Below are 20,654 nucleotides of genomic sequence, written 5' to 3'. Positions count from 1 at the left end.
AGGATTATGAGAATATCCCTTTTTTCTAATCCCGTAGACCCCCCATTCTTGTACTTCTTAGTGTCGGTAGGAGGGCGCCCCCTGCCTTCATGAGGTGATGATGTTTGACTGCAGTGACTGTACATGATCTGCCCACACGGCTGGTATGCTGTAGGGCCGCCATGCCCGGGCACCACCGGGTGACGGGAGCCGTACAGGCCGTGCTCAGTGTTGTCAGCTCCCCCATCGGTTGCTCGGTGACCCGGTCTGGGCGCACCAGGAAGTGCCGGCCCTTTAGCAGTGATGCATTGTGGGAACTCCCCTCAGATCCAAGATGGCGGCCAGCAGGAGGCTGATGAAGGTAATGGGGGGATAGGGCGGCTCTTTCATTCGGAAAAGCGGTTTCCTGGGCCGTTATGGCGCCCCAGTTACGTCCCGGGCGTCGTGAGGGAACTAAGAGCCCTAATATGGGGGGTCCCCGAACCCGGGGCTAGGCCCACAATCCCTGGCCTCACCCGCGCCGCCCGCCGACTCCGGCACTCCCTGTTCCGCGTTGTGTGGGGGGTCCGACGGGGCATCTGAGGGGAGAAGCGACGAGGAGAGCGAGAGACACGGCGGGCTCGGCGGCTGAAACCCCCTCACATAGTGCGGCAGAGGCATTGTGTAATCTCCGCTGAGGAGCAATGGCCGGAGAGCTACTGCTGAGCCGGCCGGACCGGCGAGCGGACATGTCTCCCCCGGCCGGGCTGCAGCCTTCTATCCGGGTGATCTCCAGCCGCGTGTAGCCGCCTCCACCCCGGCTCTATAGGGGGCCGGCACCTATGGATCTTACTGACTATATACCTTACTGGCTGTTGGGGCAAACTTTATGGGGAAGTAAAGCCATAAAATCTTGGCTATAATGGGGTCCTTTCTACTGATGTCCGCCGTCGGAGGGGTGATGATGAGCCGGGGGACGGTCCGCCATTACTAGTCATCGAGTCTCGTGAAAACCAGATGTATTGGCGGTAGCCCTCGCCGTTCCCCACCTGGGGGCTCTCCCGCTGCTGCAGGGTGCTACCCGGCTTGCTGGGAGTTGTAGTCTGGGAACAGCTGGGGGCCACAGTTTGGGGAAGGTTACATTGTCCGGTTATGGTTCTGACTCCCCAATATGGAGCTGCTGAACGCACGCCCGTAGGAGGTGGGGGTCATTGTGTGGCTATAAGGCATCTCTGGTGCCGCTTATCCCTCAGTAGGATCAGGTAGGTAACAAGCAGGGTCCCCCCCCCCTCCGATGGTGGGTAATCTGCCATTCCTGCCCTCAGTATTAGGGCAAGAAATGTGGAATTACCGACATCTGGAATCCGCAGACATGATGTACCATTAAAAAAATCTGGGATGCGGAATTTATCTTATTAATGGGGAAAATGTGGAATTTTGAAGCAGAAACTAACAAGACGCCGCCGGTCACTTCTTGGGGCAGACACGAGATTTCCCGCATTGACATTCCGCATGCGGAATTCGCCCACTGACTGAAGATTCCATTGTGGATCCACGTGAAAAACCACATTAAAAAAGTCGTAGGTTTTAGAGGTGGAGTTATGTTCCATGGTGACTCCGCCGTGTGAGCGTACCTCCATCTGTAATGGTTCCACCATTCTTGAGAACGACCGCTATGGTCGAAATGTCGCAGGTAAAGTAGGAAAACATAGTAGGGTGGTGATGGCCTATCGTCTGAACGATTGTACACGTTGTAGCCCAGACCGGCCATATATGTTCAGTGACTCCCGGCGAAGGACAATCTTTCAAATAATGTAGCTTGTGGATGAAGGATCTTTCATTCGACGATCGGCTAAAAAATTCAAACATGGCTGCCTTCTTTCCACAGGATAACTGTTTGTCCATTTTCATCAGCTTTAGTTTAAGGCATATGGGGATCTTAAAGGGAACCTGTCCTCAAGTATAAGCACTATAAACTCGGCAAAATCAGCCCGCACATGGCCGGCTAAGACACTTCTCAGAAAACTGTGCCCTCCCATTCATCTCTATGAGAGCTATGGACGTACGGACGTCTGAAAAGTCAAGCTCTGAGTAAGAAAATGGGCTCCTGGACTCCACATTATCTAAACTAGAAGCGCCGTAACTTAGTTTATAGCACTTGAAGTTGATGTCAGGTTCCCTTTAGAGCTGCCTGTTCACGGATATTAGATAGCCACAAAGTATGAATGAGTCAGCTTACAGATAGAATTCCCTCTCCTCATATCAAAGTGTGGCCGAAGCCAACCAGTCTGGAAGTGTTGGTCTGGGGTCTGAATATTTTCACTCGTGGACCGTCTCTAGTGGGCATGGGCATATATTTGATATTTAGTAATTCCACCCGTGTCTCAGAACATGGCAAACATCAGTTTGCCCATTGTTAGTGTTTTTTAATGTCATTTCTAAAGTTTGACTAAGGCTGCCTGTCCACAGGCGTTGCGATATCCCGCAGCAGATCTCCGCCACGGGAGCCGCCGGCCGGGAGCAGGAGCTAGTAGACGGATCTCCGCGGTCAGCCTATCTGACAGGCTGACCGCGGAGAATCGTGGCAATTCACAGCATTTGCCGTCCGCGAGCGGAGAATCACTATGATTCCCCGATCGTGGACAGGGGGACTGCGCTTTCCCCGCGGCTGGGAACGCAGTGAAAATTCGCCCGTGGACAGGAGCCCTAAATGTGTCCGTGGCCGTCCCTCCATTCAAACTACTCTGAACTAAAAAAAAAAAAAAAAAAAAAAAAAATGGGGTCTAAATGCTTTTGTTCATTTTGCCTTCCAAAAAAACACAATAAAAGTGATCAAAAAGCCGTAGTTGCCCCAATATGGTACAGCTTGTCACGCAAAAGAAGAAAGCCCTCACAGCGCTCAGTTGAAGAAATAGAAAAAGTTATGGGATTTGAATGCCGCAGTGCAAAAAAAATCTAATTGAGAGGGTTTTTAATGGTATTATCATAATTGTACCAACCTGCAGAAAAAAAATACATGTCATGTATGATCAATGCTGTGAAAAAAAACACAAAAAAACTGGCACAATTGATGTTTTTCTCCCTACTCTCCCAAAAAAAGTTTTACAACACATTAACCAAAAAAATAGTATAAATAAAAACTACAGATCACTATGTAAAAAAAATAAGCCCTCATACGGTCAACAGAAAGATGTAAATCCCCAGTCGCCGCCTTATGGCCAAAAATGTCGGTAGGGGTCTAAAATTTTCACCACTCCCAGTATGATTCCCTTATCTAGGCAAGGCCACAAACTGCTCTTTCCTGACCTCACTATTACATGCATGTTTCAATCAGGAGTAAAAGACGAGCCAGACTGCCCTTTCCTGGCAAAATCAAGTATTGGGCATGTTTCCCCTGACATGTCGGGGTGCCAGAAACATTGCTTTAATATATATGGGCTGCATAGTACTTCCTTAGGTTAGTTATGCACGGGCGAGGGCGATATCAGGCCGTGATTCCTTTACTCCCACGGGGAATCCCTTCACCCCCGTTACGGCTGAAGGGATTCCCCGTGGGGATGAAGGGATTCCCTGCTGCGGCTTTTGCAGAGGATCGCAGTTCTATTGCTGTCAATGGGGCCGGCGCTGCTGCCGCAGGCCCCACTGAACACAATGGGCCATATCGCAGGAAGATAGATCGCGGTGGCATGTGGGAAAACCTCGTTCATGTGTATGAACCCATTCATCTCACGTGATTTTACTGCTTGTGTGAAACCCGCCTCAGATCCCAGTATAAACCAATCCAAAAGGTTGGACACGACAAGTCCATGTCTGGTGTGTTGGTTCCCAGGGCCTGTATAGGTAACACCAAGGGTCTCCCATGTAACTCTGTAGTTTAGCAGAAAGCCCCAGGTGAGCTGCCGTGTACTCTGACATCTATGGACATTAGGCTGCGTCCGCACGGGCTACAAAACATCGCTCATGTAAAGAACCCATTGGAACCCATGGGCTTCACATTGTAGCAATGATTTTGTAGCCCGTGCGGATGCAGCCTAGGAAACATGCTGAGTTTGTTCCTTTCACATGGAACGACTGATTCTTTCAGATTCTCACTGGTCGGCGGGAATCTGAACGATAATTGTTACGTTTAAATGCTGCCAGCGACTGAACGGCGGTTCATTCGCTTATCGTTCGTTTTTTTTAGTTTGTGTAGGCATAAAAATCAAATGCTGATTGGACTGTGTGAACAGGCAGTTTTTCATCTATCAACGATGACCTGTTTACTGTGAATGGAGGCGGAAGTGATCTCTGGCTCGCTCGGCCTCCATTCACCAAGCGATCTTCGCTCCTCTGTGAAAGTTTAAGCGCCTAAAAGTCCTAATGCCCGTCTGAGGCTGTAATACTTTGTTTACAATGCAGTGCTGCAGTAGTGTAACCATCTGCTGCCAGTCTATGCCAATATTGTCCAAAGCTGACGATTTAAAATTGAATTTGTGCCAGCCTGGCTATTTAAAGTCATGTGGGGACAGAATGTTAGCCCCCATACTTATGAATCAAACTTTCACATATAGCGTGTATAACACGCGTAAAAAAGAACGCAACCTGTTCTATTACGCACAATAGAGCTCTATTGTTTTCTATGAGAGCGTAATAACTGCCGTACATGCACAATTAAGGCCCATTTAGACACAACGATTATCACTCAGAATGTGCTCAAAAGCCATCTTTTGAGCGATAATCTCAATTGTGTTGCACTGACCTTGTGCAGTTTTCGTTAAGCTGTCGCTCATTGTCGTCTTTCAGAGTACTGTAAGATAACGATGAGCCTTTTTAGGGATTTACAGTGGGATACAGCTGATGCCATTGTTTCAGCTGTATCCTGCTCCCTGATAACGGGTTGAGTATAAAGAACAGAGCGGTCCAGCTTTGTTCTACATACCTGGCATGAAGCGCTCGGCTGTATAACAGCCGGGTGCTCCGTGCAGAAAACATCTGGATGCAGAAGACAAGTGGGGCCACTGCGGTTGTCTTCTGCATCCTTTGCTGCTAGCGCTTGGCTGTATAACAGCCAGGCACCCAGAGCGGGGAACAGCTGGATGCAGAAGACGATCCGGGACACCCTGCTTGTCTTCTGAATCCTCCGCTGGCAGCGCAAGGTGATCGCTCATCGTGAGTGATCATCTTGCACTGTAAATGACGCAACGATAATCGCTTAAAGGTCGCTTGAGCGACATCTTTTGAGCGATAATCGTTGTCTAAATGGGCCAATACATTGCATATATGCGGCGTTAATACGCAACATTGCTAAGTGACAGCGGTAAATAAAAAAAAAAAAATCAACCAAGGAACCAGGCAGACTGCACACAACAGCAGGGGTGAGATACACTGTCATGTGCAGGCAAACCCAGCAATGCGCAGACTCGCACAGCGGTAAAACTCTCAATTATACATGCAGCATTTCACTACGCGCCCGTGTGAACCCAGCCTTAGTCTGTGATAACATATGGATTAGCCATGGAATTCGTTTTGCTCATTGGAAGAGGTGAGTTCCACAGTAAACCATTGACATATTGTGAATTCAAAATCAGATCAATTCTGTTGTGGATTTGTTCGCAGTATGCGGATGAGATTCATTAATATCTCATCAATTTTGCTGCTACTTGAAGGCCGGGCTCAAACGAATAGGTCAGATTCCGCAGCGGAAGACGTGATCATTTGCAGAAAGTAATTGCAAATGGTTGAGGAAGATCGCGGATGCGAGCATTTTTCCCCCAGGATGTGCACATATGCACAGGGTATCATCCGCGCAGAAGATAGATCTCTCTTTCCCCTATAGCTGGTATTTTGGATTTTCCATCTATTTTCCTATGAAGTTGCAAATGTTTCTGATGGAACATCTGCACCCATTGACTTCAGTGGAGGCCGTCTGTGCGGAATCTATGCTACAATAGAGCATGCTGCAATTTGTCTTTCACTCGCAGAATCTGCTATTTCTATCCGCACGTCTGAGTGAACCAATTAAAGTTCATGCCTTTCAATGCCTGCGTATTGCGGTGTATCGTCCGCTCGGACGCTGATCGTGGATTCCGCAATTTAAATCCGCCCGTGTGAGTCCGGCCTATGGGTGGCTTCACACACACACACCATTTCTTTGAAAACTCCCTTGTAATTTTTGATGTACTACTTCAAGCCAAAGCAGATGTGGATTAGAAAGAGAGAGAACTATAAATGCAGGACTTGTACTTCTCCTTCCTGCCGAATCCACTTCTGGCTTTGGCCCGAAAAACTGCAACAGAAACTGAAAGTTCGTTCTCTAAACAATGCTGTGTGAAGCCGCCCTATTGTTGCAGAACACCTGCAGTGTTTTTGCCCTATATAGTTCTTAAAAAGGTAGGGTATTGGTGAGCGAGCCAACAGTGATTTTCATGCTCGCATGAAGCGAACGATAAGTGATCATCGTCTGACCGTCGGCTGCCTTTACACTGAATGATTAGTATTCCAATGATCCAGTGATTTAAAAAAAAAAAAAATTTAAATATATGTTAACGATAATCGTTCCACCTAAATGCACCGTATGGGAATGTTTGTTACAGTCTGGAGACACTGTATACAGTAGGGTAGATGTTTTTATGCATTGACCTCAGTTTTCTCAATGTCAGACAGTGTCATTATGAAGTGTGACCCGTAGTACAGCTTGGAGCGCACTGTGCTCCAATATTAATAAATGAACTCTAGTGTCATATATGTAGTGACTGGAAAAAAATTGTTCCATTCCCCCCTCCAAGAAAGAAGTCTGGTGCAACTTTCTCTAGGTCAAAGCGTCTCCCATGTATATGGGAGTTTTACAAATGTATAGTGTATATGAAGTTTTCCAACTTGTTTTTTTTTTTTTTTACTTAACTTTCCAAAGGAATGACTTTTTCAACTTGCATACAAATATATTATTTAAAACAATAACTGGGGGGCTGGGAGATGCAGCAACCACTAACCAAATGTACTGGTATTAGTGTATCTTGATGCCACCAAGAAGCTAAGGGTTTGACAGGGCAGGGATGCAGTAACGCCCCTGTCACACCCCTCAATCCTGATTGGCTCCATTTCCCCAGGTCCTTGAAGGTCCTTTAGCTGTGTCTGTAGCGATTTTATTTTCCTTTCTGCTCTCCACGATTAAGGTTCGGTTTAATTTTTCCACTTAGGCTTCAGTTATTAGCTGGAGAGGCTTGCAAGAAGGTTCTACAGTTACTAATGTCAGCCTACCAGGAACAGTAAGCCGAACCCTAAGCGTGGAGAGCAGGGAAACATCACTAGGCATGCAGCGCTGATGCAGCAGAGCTCAGCTACTCCCCTTCACAGAAGGCTCCCTGCGGTGCGCTACCTGCTCATCCCCGACCTGTGTATGTACGCGGGTAGACTGACAGCAGAGATAAGGGGATCGCTGGTGGCAGAGCGGGACCGGTACACGGGAGACTGAATGAGTGACAACGGGGAGCGGAGGTGGCAGAGGAGAGTCGGCGGCAGCAGGGACACTACAGGGGAAACGACCACACTGACAATGGTGTGCAGAGCAGCTAGGAAAGGACTGCCGCAAGGAGCCAGGCCAGGAAATGGGAGACTGACAGCGGGGAGTGGAGGTGGCAGAAGATTGCTGCAGAGAGCAACCCCGATGTCTGCTAGTGTCCCTTTGCCTGCTGTAGCTGTCACTGCTGATGATTCCCCCTCCTCATTCTCCTCACTAACTGCCAGGACATGGGAGAGGAGGCTGCCAGCTGGCCAATCAGGAACAGGGGTCGTCACCCCACTGTCAATCTTGACTCCACCAGGAGTTCCTGGTGGCGTCAAGATACACTAATACCTTGAGTATGTGTAGTTGGCTTCTTGGTGCTGACTCACTGTGCAATATAATTTTCCATCATTTGCTTCTACCTACGTAAGATGCTCAGTAGCTTTGCTGATAGCTGTAGGATGGCAGTCTGTATCCTGCTGTGTTGTATGTCAGATATCTACTATTTTAGGGCAGATTCATAACAGTAAGACGCCTTAAAACGAAATCCCGTGGAGAGGGTTGATCCATAAAGTGTTTGAGAGTCGGCCCCCGACTGAACGGATAAAGATAGATAGGACACCGTAGTTTTCTTTGGGTGCTTTCTGTCTTGTTTTCCGCTCTACTCATTCAAAATTGCCTTCGGAATTCTGCTCCTTCACCTTCATTCTGGGGAGTCATGTGATCTGGCACTTGGCTTAATGGGATTACTGTCTGAGCTCCCATAATGCACTGTGGTTGGAAGTCACAGAATTCTACATTCATATTGTCCAGTGTTATATTCTTTATTTTTTTTCCTTTTAGTCCCACTAGGGGACTTGGAACATGGAGTCTCTTGCTTGTATAATGTACTTTAATACTTTTGCAATATATTGTACTTTTCCTTATTGTCTATTATGTTCTACCACAGGCAGGTTTGAGTACATTTTCAGGCTTGGAAGCCTTTTCTAAGCCACATACTGCCATGGCAACCCATACCCTTTGTGGTCAAGGAGGGGTGACGGTGGGAGCCCCCTCCACTTCCCTGCTAATGGCTAGCTAGGTCTAATCGTGCCCATTGTGTACATGTCAGCTTTTTGACACAGCCAGCACCCACTAGGTATGGAGTGCAGATAATGAAACCTTTTCCAATTTCCTAATGTTTTTAGATTCTGATTATAGATTTTTGTATTCTACTGTATATGACTGTGGGGGCGACCATCCTGCCCTAGCTGCATTTAACAGCATTAAGAGATGCTTTACAGCAGCCTCATGGGCCATTCACACAATGAACAGGAGCTGACCCATTGACTTCTATGGGAAATTGTTTTAAACATGCTCTGTGACCTGTGCAGACGACATTCTGCATGGTAGGGGAGGAGGTGAGCTGTCAACCTCGCCTGTTGTGAATGGTGCATCCTGTGTTATAAACCTTTTACCTTTCATTATAATCCTGTCTGTGGTGATAATGAGTTGACTGCTGCTAAATTTTTTTCAGCGGATCAAGCAGTATCAGACCATTATTAAGCTCTGTGGTCAGTGTGACAAATGCTGAATTTTAGGGTTTTTCTAAAAATATAGATTGTGACTGAAAATGTTTAAAAACCTCACCAAAAATTCTTAAATGTTAACATAAAAACTTGATTTGTACAAGTCATTTTCTGATGACACCTTCCCTTTAACCCCTTCAGGACATGGCCTATTTTGGGCTTAAGGATGGAACTATCTTTGGCGGATTTTCATCTTAATTTTTCAAAAGCCATAACTTTTTTATTTATTTTTTTCCGGCGACACGGCCGTATAACGGCTTGTTTTTTATGTGGCAAACTGTAGTTTTTATCGGTGCCATTTTTTGGTACGTAAGACTATGTTGTAAAACTTTCATTAATTTTTTTTATGATAGGAAGAGAAAATGCATCAATTCTGACATAGATTTTCTTTTTTTTTTTTACACAGCATTAAAGGGGTTGTCCCGTGAAATCAAGTGGGGTTATACACTTCTGTATGGCCATATTAGTGCACTTTGTAATATACATTGTGCATTAAATATGAGCCATACAGAAGTTATACACTTACCCACTCCGTTGCTAGCGTCCCCGTCTCCATGGCTCCGACTAATTTCTGCATCTTCTGGCTTCTTTAGATGCGCTTGCGCTGTTTGGTCTTCTGCTCTGTTGAATGGGGCTGCTCCGGCGTGCTCGCGCCGGAGAGCTGGTCTTCTCCGCGTCATCGTAGCTCCGCCTCCGTCACGTGGTGCCAATTAGGTGGCTGTAATCGGCAGTGGAACGCAAGACATCCACGGTGCACCATGGGAGAAGACCCGCGGTGCACCATGGGAGAAAACCGCGGTGCATCATTGGGAAAGGATCGGCGGCCATCTTTAACCCCTTGAGTGGCACGCCCGGAAAATTTCCGGGACGAGCTCCACTGCTCATAGCGATACAGCCCGGAAGATTTCCGGGCTATGTATCACTATGGGAGCTGCAGAGCACAATGCCACAAGCTGTGACAGTGTGCTCTGCCTGCACAGACCCACAGAGAACAAAGCAAGGGCTTTGAAAAACCAGCAGAAGATATTGCCGATGTGCCGGCAACCTCCTGCTTTGTTTACAGGTTGCCATAGAGACCATCGGCTTGTCAGAAGCAAGCCGATGGTCTCTGTGGCAGGGAGAGCTGGTTGTTAGCTGTCAGAGGACAGCTAGGTACTAGCTCTTACAGCAGAGATCAGAGAAAACCTCTGATCTCTGCTGTTAACTCTTTACATGCTGCAGTCTATGTGACTGCAGCATGTAAAGGGCTGTCACTATCAGACCCCCGGAATGTGATCAGGGGTCCTGATGGGTCCCTGTGGAAGTCTCCTAAAGGGACAAAAAAAAAAAAAAAGTAAAAAAATTATAAAAACACTCGTCTCCCTTTACTTTGTAAAAAAATCAAAAATATAATCACAATGTGGTATCCATGCGTCGTAATAACCCAGAGAAGGAAGTGAATACATTATTTAACCCCTTAATGACATGGCCCCTTTTTTTCTTTTTTCCCCATTTCTTTTTTTCCTCCCCCCTGTTTAAAAAATCACAACTTGTCCCGCAAAAAACAAGCCCTTATATGGCCATGTCAATGGAAAAATGAAAAAGTTATGGCTCTTGAGACGCAACTGCAAAATTAGTTGAAATTCAATGATTAGACCATTTTAAAAAACCTGCCCTGGTGGGCACGACAGGGTGGTAGGAAACCCGCCACTCAAGGGGTTAAAAGAAGAAAAGAAGAAACTGCCCGAACGGGAATGCAGGTAAGCATTTTTTTAATTTTTTTTAAATAACAAAGGAATTGTTTTTAACGGGGCACAATGTGGGGGTAGGTAGGAAAAAAAATGTTTTTGATTTCGCCGCGGGACAACCCCTTTAATCATGCAGCGTAAATAACACAATACATTTTTTTTTGCGGGCCGGTACGATTACAACGATACTAAAATTATAAATTTTTTTAGGGTTTTCTACTTTTCTAGAATAAAAACCCTCTTTTTGGAAATTATTTTTTTTCTAAATGGCTGCATTCAAAGCACTATAATTTGTTTATTTTTCCATGGACAAAGATCTTTTTTGATCACTTTTATTGTGTTTTTTGGGAGGCCAAAAAAAAAGCATTTTGCTTCTTTTTTTGTCTTGCAGGAAAAAAACCATGTTCAATTTATTGCGTCGTTACGGATATGACGATACCAAATATGTGGGATTTTAATTTTTTTAAAAATTATGCTAATATGGGAGTTTCTGGTGCGACTTACATCATATTTGCTACAAAAACTAATCGTGCTGCATGCAGTCCTATTTTTTTCCATGATGGAACCTGACAGCCCAAGTCTGTGGGGTCTGACGGGTGTAGTCATATGACAGACGCTCCATGGCTTGAATTCCATTTTTCAGCTGCTATGACACAGATGTGAACATAGTTTGAGTCATGATGCCTGAGAAGACAAGAAAAAAATTACTTTGATTACAAAATATGTACAGGACAGTGGTCAATTTTATGGACCTGCATCAACATAAATGGTGGTTCAAGCTAAGTGGCAGAAATGTTAAATATATCAAGTGTTAAATCATACACTTTCAAATAACTTTTCAGAATAAGCTGCTGTGTTTACATGAGGATCATACTATATTTAGTCATTATATGACTTGTGTCCTGCTTTTATAACCAATTTTCTCTTCTGCAGGCTGCGTCTGTAATTCTCAGTCTTCCCTGAGCTGGGTGGGTTGAGACTGCTGCTATGATGGCTCCATGCACAGCATACGTAGAAGAGCAGAGAGATATTTTCTCTCTCTCTTATAAGTAACAGCACCATGGACAACATTACACAGCAGTACTGACCAGTGTAGATGTGATTTCAGTAGCTGTGACACACTAAACACTTACTGGAAGCTGCAGCAGCACATCTGTGTGTCTCTTTGCTTCTGTCTGCCACCTGCAGCTTCCTTCCCTCTCCATGGATGGCATGAGACAGAAGCAAGCAAACACTGCCCCACACATACAGTTTCTGTTATCCGTCTTGGTGTTGTTGTTACAAGATACAAACTTCACATAACAGGCAGTTGACAGAAAGTTAAGGTACATTACGTGATGATCACCCGAATTATTGCTTGAAACAGTTAATTCGGGTGATAACTGTCCTGTGTACCCGCAGCCACTGACAGGGTACTGGGCAGGACTTGCTCACATGTCAGAATCGCTTGGTTTCGTAGCCGAAATATAAACCAAGTGACTATTGGATCGTGTAAATGGGAGCCGCTCAATCTTTGAGAGACCCCGGTTTACTGTGAATGGAGGCCGGCTGAAATGCTCTCCTGTAAATATACCTTTAGGAGGAGAGACCCCTGGTGGCCAGCACTTTACAGGGAGTTTTCAGCACAGAATCATTTTAGGTAAATAGTTGCACTTTTGCTGGTTATCACAAAAGCACAAATTTGTGGAAAGGTTAGTGACAATTTAAAGACTCCTAATAGAAGAAGTGAAGGTAAGGCCCCCTGTTACTTTTCTGAACTGTTGGTGCCTGGCGTTCTAAGCCAGAACCTGCAGTGACAACATTTATTCTTCTGTCCCTTGCCTTCATTTATCCTTTTTAAAGGGGTAATCGTGTGAATCCAGACAACATTTACATCAATAACCCACATTTATCATTCAGTCTATGCATGATTTTGGCAGAAATGCATAAGTGAAAAAGCTGCATCTAAATTGTACCAACATTTCTGCAGACAGAAGTTGTGACATTAGTCTCCTCACTCAAGAAAACAAGCAACAAAAGTGCCCGGTCTAAATGTACTCCTAGGCCTCTGGCACACTGGCATATTTCAGGGCATGTGCAGTACATGTTGATTCGTGGGCAGCGCTCTGCACCATTATAGTCTATGGGGATGTGCAGATTAACATGAAAAAACACATTGCATGTCCTACTCCTGTCCGTGTCACTGACCAGAAATGGGACATGCTAATGTATGTGCCTGCGTTGTGTCCACGTGTTGTTTGACCTGAAGTGCAACTCTATGAGTGTGCACCGAGCCTAAGGCCAGGCTCACACGGGTGTAAGCACATTTCAGATGTATGTTTGCGTGCCTGCGTCTTTCGCCTGCTCCTGCATGTATTTGTGTGTGCAGATGCACCACGTGTTTATGCACAAAATTAGGTTGATTTTTTTTTTCATATACATGCAGGTTTTCTGTGTATGTTGTGCATATTTACGCAAACCCATTGATTTCACTCTGCTGTCACTCGGGCGGAGTAAATAATGTAATACAATTCACTATTTTAATCATGCACAATTACAGGTATCAATATTGTGAGCGTGCCTAGTATTGGTGCCAAGGGACAGCAGCAGGACAGAGAATACTAGGTGAGAAGGCACTTGGGAATAGGACAGTATGCTGTGCACTGAAGACCCAGAGAGAAATCAGGTATAGCACTGATTGGCTGAATCTCAGCCAATCAGGGCTAGGCTTGTATAGTGCACTGTTCCTGGCCTATCCGTTTACAGCCAGCTGCAAAAGAGCACCGCACAGGAGGAGTAGGCTGAGTGCGACTGCTTGAGAGGACAGTATAGGGGGGCCAAGGCTTTGATAACTGAGGAGCAAGGTAGAGGACAGTAGTGGAGGGCTGCGACTGGGGAAAGGGCAGTATGGGGGGACGAGGGGCAGTAAAGGGACACTGATAGCTGGGGAGAGGACAGTATGGGGTGGTGTGATGCCTGCAAGTACATGGGGGGAGTGGAACCCTATCCTTTCTGCATGTAACTTAAAGGGACACTTCAGTATATTTAAGTTGGCTAGTATTAACTTGGTTAATTATTCCTTTCTATCAGAAACTCCTGTTTTTTCTGCTCAGATGGTCTTGTGATCTGAATTCTACCCAGCTCACGTTTACTTGGGTTTATGTACTCTGACTAGTCAGTTTTTTAGTCAGCATAATTCTTGTGTAATCGACCCTACAACACAAGCTCTTCAGAGGGAGACACAGACGCGTATCTCAGTTACAGATGACTAGAGGCTCCTGTCACACAGTTCTATTAGAGTAGATCACAGCTCATCCTTCGGACTGTATACTTATGGTCTGAGGCTTATTAAGGTGAATACAGAAGGCAATGTTTTCCCTGCAGTAGAGTTGATCGTCTCCAACTGTTTATGTAATGCTGTGCTGATGCATCATGGATTGATGGCACACAGTAGTGAAAGTGAAAGCAAAATCCCAGCGCCAAGATGATGCCTGAAAAGCATTGTCAGGAGGCTGCACTGCATTGAAGTGACTACAATATACAGAGAACACAGGTAATCAGGTGAGGGATGGAAAGATTTTTCACTAGAATGGCCCTTTAAACTCAATCCCAATTGTTTTTACGTATAGTAGGTGATGGGCATGCACAGCAATTTCTTAAACAGAATTTGTCAGCACTCTTGGGGTCACTAAAGCATGAACATGCTATTAGACAGCTGGGGTAGAGCTTTCTAAAGATGCCCCTGTGACAGGCAGCTAGCTTGGTATTATCTAAAAACAAGAAGTTATAGCTTATGAGAGATGAGTCCTGGACTCCTGCCTAGTGGAACTGGGCACATGTGAATATGAGGTGGAGGCCAGTACAGCTCTCTACTGCATATGGAGAGGAGTCCTGGACTCATGTCCAGTAAATTAGAACTCCTTTTTCTAGATAATATGAAAGCGTCCACTGCTTCTTTAGATTGATGCACCTTAGCTACCTAACCGTATGCTTGTGGGTTAGTGACCCTGTAGATGCTGACAGGTTCTCTTTAATGTGTACTGATTATTAGAATTATCCCATATAAATCTGATAATCTGTATATTTTTAAGGGGTTACTCCAGCTAAAACACTTTTTCCATCCCTGCCCCCCTCACCTGATTGCTTGTCACACCCTGGAGATCTCATCTGTGTATTGTAGTCACTTCCATGCAGTGCAGTCCCCTGTCTGATGCTTATCGGGCACCATCTTAATAGTGAGATTTTTTGCTTTCAGTGTCAAATCAATCTCATGATCCATGAGTTCAGCACTAGCTGAGGCTATACTATTTCTGCCTGCTGGGGAAACCTTTATTACCTTTTTTATAGCCGCCTAAATAAGTTACAGATCAGAAGTATACAGTCAGGAGGATGAGCTGTATATGAGATATAATGTACTCATGTGACACTGAAGTCTCAGGTAATGGATGTCAGCTATTGAGTTTTGGAAAATGAATGAATATTACGGATTTGTAGCACTATAAGCCAGGCATGCACAAATTGCTGTAGACGATCCAGTCTAATGTGTATGTTGGTATCCCAGCCCTTTCTCCAGTAGTAAGAAAGAGGGATTGGGTATGTTGTATTTCCGTGTGTCCCATCCAATGCCTGAGGATAGCAATTTCACAGAAGCAATGCCAGGCATTTTTTAATGAAAAATGCCTCACAGCGGTGTGAATAATGCACGTTGGTAAGCGTGATATCGGGCCACGTTTCTTGGCCCGTATGAATATAGCCTCATACGGTAGATTTGTGTACTCAGAATGGCTGCTACCACTTTATCTGGAAGTCAGTGACTATCGAGATGATTGTCCCTTTATGGTAATTGCCATACATTCCGAAGCCAAATTGGCCCCATAAGGAGGATCTGTCCCATGCACTAAATCCAATTGTGACTTTTTAATTCATTTATGTTTTTTAGGAGCTTGAAGAAATCCGCAAATCTGGGATGAAAAATTTCCGTAATATACAGGTTGACGAAGCCAATCTACTGACCTGGCAGGGGCTCATAGTTCCAGTAAGTATACAGTGATCGGAGGAGAGATATACATATCTGTCAATTTTCAGTAGTAGATACAGCTATCACAGTTACTGATGATGATAGACGCACGCCTGTCACAGCTCATAACAAAAATCATAGTGCAGCCTTGCTGGCCCCATCATTGTAATCAAGCACATTAAGGTCGGCTTCACGTGGGCGAGAAAATCGTGCAAGATTTGTACGTTGCAAATTATGAACCACGTTCTTTTGAATGGGGTCATACACATGAGCGATGTTTTCTTGCTTGGCATCATGATTCTATGCGAGAAACAAATCGTCGCATGTTCTATCTTGTGCATGTTCTCGCATTGCACCGCCCATTGCTTTCAATGGGACCGGCGGCAGCAGCAGCACCAGCCGCAATTGGAGAAACTCTGCGATCTTATGCCACGGCTGTGACAGCTGCGGCGGGGGATTCCTTCTACCCCACAGTGATGCGAGGCTTTTTTGCTATGAGAATGCCTCGCATACTCAGGGAATTCACATGGTGGGGGACATGGTATAAAGGCGGGATTCATGGCCCCATATCCTTTGGAGTTAAGGATATCTGGGCTCTGATGCTACTTGCTCCAGTATTTAGGAGCAGCATCTCTGGAATGTAAATTCTCAAGTTCGCATCCTGCATTATGAGTTTGTATTATAAAGCTCATCCATGATCACTTCATATTCCAGCTCCAGTTTATATCAAGTAGGTGGAGCAATGAGAGTGAGAATTGCCTCCTCATTACTCCCGAAGCTTGTAGAGGGCACAAGAAGTAAATGGTCTCTTCCACTCAACCACCTATTTAAGTTATTTTAGGACAATCTTTAGATTTTACCCTTAGTATATACCATTAATGTGTGGGTATAACTACAGAATGACTAGGACTTCAGTAGCCTCTTCATTTTTGTGATTGATGAGACTTGCGCTGATCACACATTGCTGGCCTATCCTATCTAATACACATTGCCCAAAAAATTTCTAGATTTTTTTTTTTTTTTTATTCTTTTGAAATAATTCTTATTTGAGTAAAATCTTTGAATCTTCCTTGGTTAATTGTTTATAAAGTTTAGCTTGAAAAGGTTAAATATCATGAATGTGCATAGGGTACATATGATTCTTATGTAAAAGAAAAACATTCCCAAGATGATCTCTTGTTTTGTATGGCACCAGGACAATCCTCCATATGACAAAGGAGCATTTCGAATTGAAATCAACTTTCCTGCAGAGTATCCATTCAAGCCACCCAAGATAACCTTCAAAACCAAAATCTACCACCCGAATATTGATGAGAAAGGCCAGGTATGCCTGCCGGTGATCAGTGCTGAAAACTGGAAACCAGCAACTAAAACTGACCAAGGTAATGAATACTTTGTATCTGTATTTTATACGTATATAGAAGAATGATATATTGTAGAATTTGCTGGATTACAGGTGGTTTGTGTTACATATATGGGTTTTCTGCTGCTTTCTGGTTGGCCAGCTAGTTTTAGTCTACTATGAAAGATATGGGTTTAGTTTTATCTATCTAGGAATAAGTTAAGTAGACTTAAAATAATCTTTGCCTTGATTCCAGAGTGGATAAGGACAGCTCACAAATTGCTATCTAAAATATACAACAGCAGTGGTGCCCATATCGTCATCCGCACGAGGGAAGGTGGCAGCGGCCTTTTATTGGCGAAAACCCGATGCCAGCCTTTTGCCATTATATTTAGCTGAACTACTCCGTTTTTATTTTAGTCCAGCACATATAAACACGTTTCTGTGGCACCCCTTCCTCAGTACTTTGCTGGGAATACACTAATTGCCTGTTACACTTTGGGGATCTCTGTATATTGCAGTCACTTCCATGCCGTGCAACCTCCTCTCTGATTGGAATATATAGAGGAGATCTCCACGGTGTGACAGGCAATTGGTGTATTCCCACCAAAGTCAGCCCTGAAGCAGGTTTATGCTGGTCTAAAAAAAAAAAAACCAGAGGTGTTGAGCTAACTAGATTGTGTCGTGCTTCTTTGAAGATAGGTTGCGCCCACACCTATTTTGTTTTCCTTTTCTTTACCCTGTTTATGCATCCTCTTTCAAAGGTGTGGCTTTTTGGGTAGGCTGGGCCTTTTTTTTTAAATTTAAGTTTATACCACCATAAATTAGTGTTTTCCTTCCCACACAAAAAAGGGAGACAATAATCTGTAACAAAGACCCTTGTTATAGACTCTAACCTCCTGGGTAGTGCTCCACCACTTCCATATTACTCTCATTCTCCAACCTTCTGCCCTTGATTGTGGCATCACAATGGTTAATTATGGTGCTGATTGTTTTAAAGCAGTGTTTCCCAACTCCAGTCCTCAGGGACCACCAACAGGTCATGTTTTCAGGATCTATTATAGTAAGAACAGCTGTGGCAATGTGTGAGGCACCGACCATAATTACGTCACCTGTGCAACATGGAGGAAATCCTGAAAACATGACCTGTTGGAGGTCCCTGAGGGCTGGAGTTGGGGAACACTGATTTAAAGAACAGCCATGGGGCTAATAAAGGCCTCCAGGTTTGTCTTGTGTGATCCTCTATTAGAGCAACGTAAGGTATGCCTGCACATTTTACAAGCACGGGCACAAATACAATGGAAAACATAAAGTAAAAGTTCACTTGTGGGACAACCAAATTATGTAAATAATGTCTAATAATAATTTGGTAAAAAATGAGCACACATAAAGAATACATTTTATTAAAAGAAACTAATAAAAATTACATAAATATCATCCACTGCAACCCATACAATAATCTTAAAGCAGCCCTTAGAGAAGCTGTGTGGCCATCTTTGCTTCTTGAACTGCCTGATGCACATTGTGCAGTAAGATGTACCATTAGTCTAAGACACTACACCTGCCTTGATTGACCAGTGTTTTGCAGCATTGGCCAGTCAATTCAGCCTGCAATGTCTTAGACTACTATTGCATACTGTGGATCGTGCAGCCATCTTTGTTTCTCTGGGCCTGGAAGGTCACTTTTAAAACCTAATTTAACCCTTTCCAATACACTGTCTGACGTCTGAAGACATTATGATTTAAGGCTGTACAGCTCCGATGTTGGAAGTCGCCCGTCGGGGTTCTCTTACTGTATATTGCCAGATTCTGCTGTCGGAACCTATCCAACGTGTCACCTCATGCAGTACTGGCTTTAGCCAGCAGATAGCGCCGTTGTATAACGACAGCAAAAAAGTAAGCCCCCTAGGAAAACCAGGATACAAATTGGATTGGAAAGGGTTAAAATTATTTTACAACAAACAAGATTCTGCATAGCAACATCAGCAAAAAATAAGTAAGCTAAAAAAGGTTATGGTTCTCAGAATGCGGTGAGACAAGAACAGAAAAATATGCTTCATCCTGAAGTCCAAAATGACCCACATTCTAAATGTGTTTAAAGGAATTTTTGTGGTAATTTTATAACGAAGTTCTTTATTGTTTGTTGAAATGCAATTTCCAAGTGGTTTATCCTATAGAATGCCAGTTGAAAGTGTATTTTTTTGTAGCATCTGTCCTTTTATATCAAGGATGGACAAGTAACATTTTTTTCAGTTTGGTGGCCAGTGAATATGAATTTCTGTAAAGATGGTGTTGGCAGCACAGTTGTTGGTATACTTGGTACTTGTCTGCTGAGATTCTATGATAATTGGTCCTGTAGAAATCCTATTTGCTGCAGTGGGTTTCACATTTTCTTTTCACATTTTTTCTTTATCTAGTCATCCAATCTCTCATTGCCCTGGTCAACGATCCCCAACCAGAGCACCCATTGCGTGCAGATCTAGCAGAAGAATACTCAAAGGACCGTAAAAAATTCTGTAAGAATGCTGAAGAGTTTACAAAGAAATACGGAGAGAAACGACCTGTGGACTAGTTATTGCGGCCTAGCGCCAGAGGAAAACACACACAAAATACAAACACAAATTCAAAAAGCGCAACTGAAGAATTGGAGTCAGTGAGTTCAGAATCCCCTCCTTCACCTTTACCCTGAAAATACACACGAGGCAGGACTCCGCGGGAACACGGATAAGAGGCGCAGCGTCAACCCGCGGCTTTCGCTAAACTCAACTTAAAACTGTTAGAGGAGGATTAAAAATGTGTGAAATTGGGAGTGCAGTTCTGCTCTCTGTGTAAAAACAAAAAAAAAATCACTTTTTTTCATTCTTAATTGCAGAAAATGTTTTTCATTTACCGTATTAAGAAATAAATGACACACAAAACTCAATGATTATTTTTTACCTATAGGGTTAAACTGTAGCATCGAGTAGGTGTTTTTTTGTTTTGTTATTTTTTAAGTAATACTCCTGTCAGCTAACTTTGAACACTCCCAGGCGAAGGTCCTTTATCTGTAAGGTTTTAGTCTGTTGTCACTACCCCTCCCATTAGAAGTCTTCTCAGTGTCAGATCTGTCTTTTGAATTTCTGACATTGGAGGGATTAACCATGGCCCATATAAACCCACCAAAGGGAGGGGGATTGTCGAACATTCGGCTCTTAGTTTTCCTTTCAGTGTTGCACTGTGCTTTGTGGGACTTGGTAAGTTCTCCTTCAGTTTGTAACATAAAGAATATTAAATAAAAAAAGGAAAAAAAAAACTTTAAACTGTTGGAAATGAGCCCGTTCTTCTGTAATTCTGCCGGATGCTGAGATTATGTTTATTAAAGGGGTAAACCAAGCTGCCCTGTTGTCACTCAATTTTTCAGATATAACCAGCATTTCAAAGCATGTTAAAGCTTATTTGATACATTTTTATTTACATGTCTGTTTTAGTAAATAATTGTATTACTCATAATATAATAGTTCTGGATCATCTTTTCTTTTGAAGGGGTTGCCCAACTTGCTCATTTTTGATCTCACCAGGTTCCCCACGTGTAAAAATCACAAAT

The 20,654-nt window shown here is 44.1% G+C and overlaps 2 protein-coding genes across 2 annotated transcripts in view; one reads left to right on the top strand and one right to left on the bottom strand.

The window, feature by feature from the left end:
• Positions 1-238: 238 nt before the first annotated feature.
• Positions 239-20,443, top strand: UBE2L3 (ubiquitin conjugating enzyme E2 L3). Its single transcript, XM_066603514.1, has 4 exons — positions 239-340; positions 15,652-15,747; positions 16,925-17,111; positions 19,489-20,443. The coding sequence occupies exons 1-4, from the start codon at positions 314-316 to the stop codon at positions 19,641-19,643; spliced, it is 465 nt and encodes a 154-aa protein (XP_066459611.1). The 5' UTR covers positions 239-313; the 3' UTR covers positions 19,644-20,443.
• YDJC (YdjC chitooligosaccharide deacetylase homolog) overlaps positions 11,372-20,654 on the bottom strand; it is a 46,974-nt gene continuing 37,691 nt past the window's right edge. Inside the window, exon 7 of the mRNA XM_066603513.1 lies at positions 11,372-11,417. Within this exon, the coding sequence (XP_066459610.1) occupies positions 11,380-11,417 (38 nt within the window). The 3' untranslated portion in view covers positions 11,372-11,379. The remainder of the gene's footprint in view (positions 11,418-20,654) is intronic.

The sequence above is a fragment of the Eleutherodactylus coqui genome, chromosome 5 (genome assembly GCF_035609145.1).
Source record: "Eleutherodactylus coqui strain aEleCoq1 chromosome 5, aEleCoq1.hap1, whole genome shotgun sequence".
In the NCBI taxonomy this organism is placed as follows: domain Eukaryota; kingdom Metazoa; phylum Chordata; class Amphibia; order Anura; family Eleutherodactylidae; genus Eleutherodactylus; species Eleutherodactylus coqui.
This window is presented reverse-complemented; position numbering and strand designations above follow the sequence as displayed.

Excerpts from the sequence above, each read along its gene's own strand:
- UBE2L3 (XM_066603514.1), top strand. The coding sequence starts at position 314 with ATGGCGGCCAGCAGGAGGCTGATGAAG. Across the intron at positions 341-15,651 it reads CCAGCAGGAGGCTGATGAAG|GAGCTTGAAGAAATCCGCAA; the intron begins GTAATGGGGGGA and ends TATGTTTTTTAG. Across the intron at positions 17,112-19,488 it reads AGCAACTAAAACTGACCAAG|TCATCCAATCTCTCATTGCC; the intron begins GTAATGAATACT and ends TTCTTTATCTAG.